Source organism: Lutzomyia longipalpis, chromosome 4 (genome assembly GCF_024334085.1).
Source record: "Lutzomyia longipalpis isolate SR_M1_2022 chromosome 4, ASM2433408v1".
NCBI lineage: Eukaryota > Metazoa > Arthropoda > Insecta > Diptera > Psychodidae > Lutzomyia > Lutzomyia longipalpis.
Window position 1 is genome coordinate 15,015,248 of NC_074710.1, and position 9,774 is coordinate 15,025,021.

The 9,774-nt window shown below is 34.8% G+C and overlaps 2 protein-coding genes across 2 annotated transcripts; both read left to right on the forward strand.

Moving 5' to 3' along the window:
- Positions 1–1,739: 1,739 nt before the first annotated feature.
- LOC129794536 (uncharacterized) lies at positions 1,740–2,517 on the forward strand. Its single transcript, XM_055835289.1, has 2 exons — positions 1,740–1,910; positions 1,984–2,517. Exons 1-2 carry the CDS (start codon positions 1,791–1,793, stop codon positions 2,515–2,517), a joined length of 654 nt encoding a protein of 217 aa, XP_055691264.1. The 5' UTR covers positions 1,740–1,790.
- A 705-nt stretch (positions 2,518–3,222) lies between these two features.
- LOC129796672 (beta-1,3-galactosyltransferase 1-like) lies at positions 3,223–5,862 on the forward strand. The gene is made up of 2 exons (XM_055838793.1): positions 3,223–3,653; positions 4,492–5,862. The coding sequence occupies exons 1-2, from the start codon at positions 3,279–3,281 to the stop codon at positions 5,179–5,181; spliced, it is 1,065 nt and encodes a 354-aa protein (XP_055694768.1). The 5' UTR covers positions 3,223–3,278; the 3' UTR covers positions 5,182–5,862.
- The last annotated feature ends 3,912 nt before the right edge of the window (positions 5,863–9,774 follow it).

The following is a 9,774-nucleotide window of genomic DNA, read 5'->3' on the forward strand; positions in this document are numbered from 1 at the left end:
CCATTCTTACTTCTGTGGAAAAATAAAAAAAAACTACGTATGTATGTAGCAAAAGCACAAAGTGCACTTTAGCCAATAAATGCGCGTGGCATTTCTTCATGTTATGTCTGATGGAAATATTTTTGCAAAGTGATTTCTTTTTGGCATTTTGTCAGAAGAAAAGAGAATTCTTTCACAAAAAGACATTTTTTTTGTAAATGAAGAAAGGAATTAAATTTAATCCAAACCACTCTTTCTCTCTGAATTAAATATCAGATTTTGTCTTACCTTTTGGTGTTTAGAGAAGATTAAAGTTCAATTTCTTATAATTCTTGATTCAGATTTTTTCTTTTAATGTTAGAGCTTTTTCCATCGTCACAAAAAAAGTATTTTCCAGTTGCGGAGGGGAGGAGGGTGAAAGACATTCACAGAGCCGAAGGGCATCAGTTGAAAAACATGCTAAAGAGAAAATATACACACATCACTTAACCTTATTTATATTTTCTCACCCCGTAGCGGGGGGAGGATGGGCTGCGATAAATCTTTCATATGCCACAAACACTCGACGCCAGTTTTGTAACTCTCGAATGTTACGCGTGGTGCGGGGGTGTGCACGATGGGGGGTAGTTCGGCATTGATGGCGGTTTGTATGGTTTGGCGCGCTAAAGTACTTCACCGAAGACAAATGTAGGTATATGCCCACTGCTTGAATTTCTCCATGTCTTTCATTTTGTTGCGAGGGTGATTCCCTCCCGTATTCCCCTGCTCTCCTGTATGTATACCAATCCATTCGTCCATATCCACCCCCAAAAGGCAGCACACACGCGCGCCAAAGGGATGAACACACTGAAAAGTGCCAAAGAAATGCCCCAAAAGATTTTTTTTCATTCCTCTCTCTTTGCGGTCAAAGAATGTTAAGGCGAATCGTATTAATTATTCGGAATTTTGCCGTATATCCATCGAGTATAGTGTGTTTATGTTTACACACCGCACTGAAATGCCACACACGCTCTCCTCTTTCGCAGGGGGTGATGTGAACAACAAGGAAACCCTCCACCCTCGTTGTGCCATGAAACCAATCCATCAAGTATTGATAAATTTTCATGGCGCAGTAAAGAACCCTCCGCAAGTCAACAAAAGTAGAACCAAAACCACTCGAAATGGAAATGCCAGTGTCTTAAATAATAAATTCTCAGAAGGATTTATTGCACATTCCCAGCATCAGATGGATTTATTGCGACAAAAGTGAAAGATAGCAAATATGCGGAAGGGTTTTGCTGTGTGAATGCTGGTTGCACAAGAGTGAGAAATTCAACCATGAAAAACCTCCGAAAAAAAAGAGTTCAAAAATAAATGTGATAGACGTGGAGAAAATTGCATTTGGTGGAACTTTGGGTGTTCATTGGACACTGCATAGTAAGTATTTGATGCGGAGGAAAAGATCTTTTCTTTTTTTTATGTTTAAAAAAGCATCTCAAAGAAATTTTAAATAAATGAATGTAAATAATAAAAAATTAAAATGATTTGATTTTTCATTCATTCATTAATAAAAAGAATAGAAAATGCGACAAATTCTTCGACGATTTATCACGAAACAGTTCATGAGATCTGCTAGTGGCACATTTTTTTGTACAGGTATATACAATGACGAAGCGTTGTACCTGAGTCAAAATCACTGCTAATCATTCGTTGTTTTTTTTGGTAAGCAAATCTGTGCATTTTATCAACAATTTTTTTTTATCTTCGCGTCCTATCGAGGAAAGGTTTTGTTGTACGTGGAAAAAATCAGTTGTGGGGAATTTTCTCACAAAATGGCAACTTTTGGTAATTTCTTCGTGATCTGTGTACTCGTGATTGTCCTATCGTGCGTGACATGTGATACCCCAGCCAAGGATTATCTCTTTATTCGTCACATTTCTTCCACGGAAGAGGTTTGAGCGCGGAAAATTTGAATTTCCTCGCATTGAAGAGGGAAAAATAAATGATTTTCTCATACATTTTCAGCGACAATTGAGGAAATTGTGCGATGAGGGGGATACCTTGGTGTCCATGCGTGCAGTATCCGTTCAAATGAAGAATGGGAGTGATTTTTTGTGTCACACATCACGCTTTATTGGTCACTATTGGATTAAATTGGAAGACTTTAACGAGCTTGTGAGTCACCGCGACAACACCAATGATTTATCACCCACGCATGTGATACTCAACAGTGAGGAATTTATTGGATTGCAAGAGGGTAGGTTCTGCAGAGTTAATTTAACAGCACCAATCACCAATTGTACCCCACTTGATGTCGTCATCGCCGGGGAGCCAGCAGAAAGAGAGACTTCTACGAATGCCACAATTGAAATTCTCATAAAATTCTCAAAGTACCCCATAACAGCGAGCTATGAGAGTCTTAGAACCTACGTTATCATTCTTATCGTTGTACTCATGTGCTGTACATTTACAGCTGTTGTCCATGTGACGCAAAAGAGTGTGTCAGAGTGGCAGAAGAAGTTAAATCATCAATACATTTTTGTTGTTGACAATAAATAAAAAGTTTAAAAAAAAATTGCTCCAATGAAGTATAAATTTTTTTTCAAGAGTTTCTTTTTTTTGTGGGGAGATAAAGTTATGCGTTGCTTGTTGTATATAATAATCTTATCGAAATTCCAAATGGTGATAAGAACCAATGCATAGAGAGGGCAAAGAAAGTGAATGGGTAGGGCAAAGCCATATATTGATATGAATCCACGGGAGTACATATGACCTTTCTAGGTCAGGAACAGGAGTTGTAGCTCCAAATTCAGGAGATATTGAGACAATTTTTTTGAAGCAAAATTCGATCAATTCTACCCCAATATTTGTTTGATTCTTGGTCTCATCAAACTTTGCTAAAATTAGCCACACTTCTTTTAATTTTATGTCAATCATGTAAACAATTATTGCTCCTCAATTATTGAGTGAAATTAAAGGACACATTAAGATCATTATTGAATTAATATTTGCTCAATTATTGATCAAATTTATAATTGTTTGAAAATTATAAGTCAAGAACTGCAATAATGAGTGTTTAACAAGCTCAATTGGTTCCTTTAGCCAGCATTAGTCCCCTTTAGGAACATCAACCTTTCTTCTGCTTATGCCCCATACTCTCGCTTATCAGATAAGCAAAAAAAGAGTTGTACATTAGATAAGTTCCATGAAATCCCAAAGAGATAGCATAAAGCTCGTACCTGGGGCAGGTAACGAGATACGAAGGTCTGAGCAAAAATTCGAGAAAGTCAGTCCGTGCGATTCCGTGGCTCAGTGACAATATGTCCCCAAAGAGAGCAAGTCTGATTGTTGGTTTTGTCTCGGTGACCCTTGTAGTCTATGTGTACCTCTTTATAACATGGCAACTGCAGTACGTGGAGCTGACGCGGAAGAAACGTCAGGATTTCTACAATCTCATGTCCTGGCAATCGAGGAATCTCACCGACTTCATTCAACCCGATCACAGGACATGCCTCATTTGCCCCAAAGTCCCAGATGTCTGTCGTGATGGTAGAGAAGCAAATACAACCATCTTCTTTGTCACAACATCCCCAACAAATCGTGAGAAGCGCGATGTGATCCGTTCAACATGGGCGCAAAAGGCTAATCCAAAGCCCTTCTTTGTTACTGGACACATCCCAGATTCCAAGACAATGGTAAAGTATAGGATTGGGTGCTAGTAGATAGTGTGTATCATTGCCCTATTTTTCTGCCGTGCTCCACATATTAGTTGTAGGTGTAGAAATTTTCCATGAATCAATGAGCTGTGAGAGAGAACACTTAAAGTGAGAAAGTCGCCAAAAGGCACATGGTTCGACTGATAACAAAGTGAAACTATGTCCCATATTTACTATCACGTGCATATGGCTTGTTGAAAAAATGCCTCAAATTGAAGAACTTTTACAACACAAAAAATTTCCTTCTATTGGTTTTGATATCTGTAAGAATTCGTCGAAAAAAAAAGATTCAAATATTTAATGAAAGACATGTGATAATCTTTTACGAAATGTTTCATTAAAAAAGTTGATTCAGTCAATGGGACTGTTTTGAATCATGCCTGATATCTCAAGAAAGATAGTGTCTCATGCTTTGTACTTTGAAGCTTCTTCTCCTTAATTAATTTTATTAATTTAACGTCTCTTTCAAATAATTGAATTGAATCAGGATTAATTAATTTTAATTTTGTTGCTGTGGTTTGCTTTGAAGACTTCAAAGATCAGAAAAAAACCGTTGGCCTATTTCAAAGCTTCTTCTCTTTTTTTAAGGAAATTTCCTTCTCAATAAATTATTATCAAATATTAATCAACTTTGTCGTTGTTTACTCAATAAAACTCCTCAATATTTCTCAGTAGTACCTCCCATTATCAGATGCCGCAATTTATTACAGACTTCCCAATAACTTACGCCATCTCCTCTTCACAATATCAATTCAAACGAAGCGACCAAACACCTGAATGATTGATTCATGATATCTCTCTCTGAATTTTCTTACAGAATCTCTTGGAGGAGGAGGCAAGATTGTACAATGATATTGTTGTTGAGGACTTTGTGGACACGTATGTTAATTTAACCCTCAAGACTGGGTTTATGTTCAAGAACTTCCTCAGTATTTGTCCAAAGGCGAAGTATATGATGAAATGTGATGATGATGTAATGGTTAATCCAAATGTCGTTGAAGCTCTGGTGGCAAAGGTGGCGGGGCCAAATAAGCCACTTATCGGGAGGTTATTTGTCAGCCCAGAACCATTCCGTGATATCCACTCAAAGTACTACATACCGTATTGGTTGTATGATAAGCCCCTATTTCCGCCATATCTCTCAGGGCCGGGCTATTTGGTACCCGGAGAGAGCGTGCAAAAAATTCTTGAGGAGAGCTTCAAGGAGCCACTAATAAATCTGGAGGATGTCTTCTTCACGGGTATAATCGCCATGGAGAAACTCAATATGACGTTGCAGAATAGTAAGAGATTCTTCACATACTACTCCATGCAAATGGGAAAGTGTGCCGTACAGAAAGCTGCCCTTCTTCATCATTTAGAAGACAAGGAAATGTTGGATCTCTGGAATGAAATATGGAATGGAAAATTGAATTGCAGCAGCAAACATCAAGGATTCCGATCTGTTCTCAGCGGCATTGGTATTCCGCCATTTTTCCTTCGTAAGAACTCTCTTGATTTGGAGTGAGAATACAAGATGGCGCGTGCGCACAATTTGACGATAACTTCACACCGACGCCAGTGTGGTTGGAAAGAAAATTAAAGATGGTGTAAAATTCTCATCAAAGATGGTGGAAAAGGTGAAGACTCACTTAGTCTATGGTGTGCTTGGTTGGAAAGTACATTGAGGAAACTCTCTTACAAAACCAAGACTCTTATATCATCTTAAAGTCACTAAATTTAGTAGTTAATTATTAAATAATAAATAAGTTGAAAGATAGAGCCTCTGTGAGAACTTTGACAATCAGAGGAAAGTCTTTAAATTTGAAAAATTTTGAGCTATACTCAATAAAAGTCAGTGGAGGTTTATAGTTAATTAAACTAGTTTAGTTTAGGTATTAAATGGAGATATAGAGAAAGACTTGAGCCGAAGATTTAGTTCCACAATAAACATAGAAAAAAATGACTTTTAGAATTTAATTTTAAGACAAAATAAAGTAGGGAAATCCAGGGCTAAATTAGTTAATATAAAATTATTTCTTCTTAAAAATTGTCAGGAATTTTTTTGATCATGATATTTTTTGTTACATCTTAATCTTGTACCAGGAAATATGTTCTTTTCCTTTCAAAGTCTTTAAAAATGATTGTATTTTTGATATAGATTTCAAAAATTTCATGGAATTAATTTAATCAATAAACAGAGTTATAACTCTAGTCAGTGAATTTTCTTTGATTAGACTTGATATTTCGATTAATTTGTCAATAATTTTGCGCACGGAATTTTTCAAATCATTAAAAGATTAATTTACATTACATTTACTAATCTCATCTCAAAATTACATTTGAAAAAAAACAACCAGCAACATCAGGGATGTTTAGCCGGGGGGAAGGAATCGGTTTAGGTGGTGTCCACGATGCACCATAAGTAGAGGCGAAGGAGAGGCATGGAGGCATGGAGAGTGGTTCCGAGTGCCCCCTTCTTAATGTTTAAAAAAAAACTTCACTTTAAAATTACTACTAACTTACTAACTTTTAAATAGTGGAGATATAGCATTGAAAATTTTGTTAATTAAATTATAATACGAGGGCTACATTGTAAAAACGGCTAAGTCGGTTCGGAGCTCATACGAAGTTATCCGGTTTTACAATATGTAGTCCTCGAATAGTGAAAATAAGAAAAATAATCCATCCCCTCCTCCCAAAAAAATGCAGTGCAGGTTTTTTTTATCTATAGTTTGCTTTGCCCAACACCAGGCTCATTATAAAATGCTGACAGCTTCTTCAGCAAAAATGAAGAGGTTAAGAGAAGAAGCCAGATTATCATATTCAGATGGGGCTCCAAATATGTGCGGATCCAAGAAGGGGTGCAATGCTCTTCTGGCATCACAAAAACCTGATATAAAAGCCCTCAAGTGCATGATACACACTAAGGTGTTAAGTTGTAAGAAGATAGGTTTCAAGGATGTTATAACAACTGATACAAAAATAATCAACGCAATTAGGGGAGGCAACAATGCCTTGATCCACAGGCAATTTAAATAATATCTAAAAACGCGGAGGCGCCATACAGATCTAATTTTGTATACCAGCGTTGGTTGAGCATGGGGAATTCCATTGCGCGTTTCTTCTAGAAAAGCACAAACTATAGATAAAAAAAAACCTGTACTGCATTTTTTGGGGAGGAGGGGATGGATTATTTGTCTTATTTTTCGCACCTTTCCCAAATATTGAATTTGGTATTAGTTTTTAGTTTTTCTTGCCTAAATTTCTCGACTTAAAAAAGAAAGTTCTAAGATCACTTTAAATGAAAAAAAGAACTAAAAATTAGATAAAATTTTATATGATGTATTAAATATTTTTATAACGAAAAAAATATATTTTTAGTTCAATTCAATGTTGTTTGATTTATTAATTCTGAATTTGTTATGGTGGAAACTAAAGTTGACGCAAATTTATCTACTTGCGACTCAATCGTCTTATTCAGACTCAGCTTTTGCCTAATGTAGACTCAATCTTTGCCTAATGGTGACCCAATTTTTAACTAATGTTGACTCAAATTTTAACTTATCTGTACTACTGTTGGTCATTACCCAAATCCGAAACTTTATTTCAATTATTCTATTTCTTTACACTTGCATAATGTAATTTTCTAAATCTTTAACAAGTTGTTCCTTAATTTTCGCATCTTTCTCGTCTTTTTCAGTAGAATTGGTTCCAGGAGGAGATTTATTAATTTCGGTTATTTGCTTGGCTTTAATTTCCAAACATTTCTTCTTTGTAATACATTTTCCATTGTCACGCGTGTGGTTATTTTTGCAGTAACAACTTCTTGGGTAGAGTGTCAAGTAGACTTCACACTCATATTGACCTATGACATGTTTTGCATACAAGCCACAGTCTTCATTACAATCAAGATATTCTCCTGCATGGATTTCACCTTCATGACATTTTGGAGCTGCAGAAAATTAAAGAAAAATGTATTTCAAGGAAAATTCAAAATCTTAACAGCTTTACTTACGACGGTAGTGGTGATGCTGTGCACAGATGAAGGTACAACACATCAGAGCAAAGATGAAAGGTGTCAAAAATTTAATTAGTAACATTGCCTCACAGTAAGAATAAAAGAAAACTAAGAAAATGAAAAAAAATCTTTGAATTTTCTTTAGGACTTTCTTTTATACGTGGCTGAGTGAATGAAATTGCAAAGAATGAGCAAGTTTTTGCCTTTTATAAATGCTGGAAAAAACAATTCAATTTAATTGTTTCGAATAAATTACTTTCTAACTTTTTATTCTAATTAAAACTTTTGCACTCACAACCTTCATTACAATATGAAAATTAGATTTTTTCCATTAGTGACTTCTTTAATTTTTATTTTAATATCTTTAAAAAATTGCACAGTAGTTTTAGGTATTACTTTCTTTTGCTAAATTCTTTAATTAAAAATTTCTCAAGTTGTTATAAAATGGGCACCAAGTCAATATTTCTTGTATTAATTTTCAGTAATTTGAAAAGTTAACACAGTCTTAAATTTGAAAAAAAAAAATGTTTCTTGGACGAAAATTTTTCTTTTTTCCAATATTTTGTTTAATTTTCCTCTCAATTGTTGCGAAGAAATGTGACAATGATCGTAGCGATTCTGATGAGTCTAGTAGTTGGGATACCAGCGAGGAGAGTATTTCAAATTCTTCAAAGCAATGTAAAGATGACGACTGTGATGACAGTGACGACAGTGACGACAGTGATGATGACGATGGCTCCATTGATTGGGACACCAGCGAAGAAGGTAAGAATTTATCTTTCCTTTTCAATGCTCCTTTACAATGTTTCCCATGAATTTATGTTTTTTTTACAGAAGACTCTTCTCAAGCCTCTCAAGCTTCTCAATCTAAGTCAAAATCGTTAAAATCTTCAAAACCATCAAAACATACTAAAGGTTCTGACTGTAATAAAAAAGCTACAGAATCTGAGGAAAATGACTCTATGTCATTTTACTATTTGAAAAGGTTTTAAGAAAGAGGTCTTCAGAAACCTAATAAAAGGAGCAACAGAAGAAACTCCAAAAATCTTCAGAAATTGAAAAATCTCAAGAAGAAGAAGAAGAAAAAAAATTATAATGAATAATTTCTGAAATAAAAAAAAAAAACTTTTTGGAGGATGTAATTTTTTTTAAATTAGTTTGTAATTGTCTGATAACTGTGGATAAAATTCTCTACTAATGTCGGTTTAAGTTTTTCAAACCAGGAGTAATTTTTTTAAGCAAGTTCTAGAATTCTTTACGCTAACTTTTTAAGTTAAGCCTAAAAATCTGTAATACTTTGGTCTAAATTTTCCACCCTGGAATCGTTTCTCAGAGCATTTTGCTCTTTTTCTTTGGAAAATAAAAAAAATAACTTCCCTACTTTTAATTTTTAATCAATGTGGACGTATTTTGCCTTTAAAATTGAGAAGATTATTTTTAATAACTTTTATTCATCTTGATACAATTTTGTAAACCAATCCGAAGGCTATAAAGATAAAGACTTCTTTTACCAAGAAGCAACACCAATCCACATAACAAAATGGTTTTAAAGGAAGTTCAACACTCTGCCTCTGGGATGCATTTCTTATCAGAATTTCTTTTGAAACCATAATTACAAAAGCATCCATATTTCTCTGTATATTTGCAAATATACTCCTGCTTTGTATGATGTGCAGTGTGATAGGCACATGGTTCGTTGCAATCACTTTTGAAGCTATAATGCTCATTTCGTGGACACCTGGGATCCTTCTCAAGTGACACGTTGCACCCTGAGAATATACACAATTTATGGTTATAAAGAGTTTATTGCATAAAGTATTAGTTAAAACATTTAAGGCAAAAGAAAGTTGACTTACATGATAATGCAGCAAGACTTATAAAGAAAAGACAAACACCAAAAAGCTTCACTGATCCCATATTTTTTTTTTTGAAAAAAATTTCAAAGGAAGTTCCGACAAAGTTGAGGTTTGAGAAAAGTTCAGAACACAGTCAAGACTACACCTTATCGTATACAGTAACGAATATTTTATACTCTGAATTCTAATTAGAATTTTACAATACTGTTCATTTTAAAATGGAAATGTGAAATCTTTTTCTTCA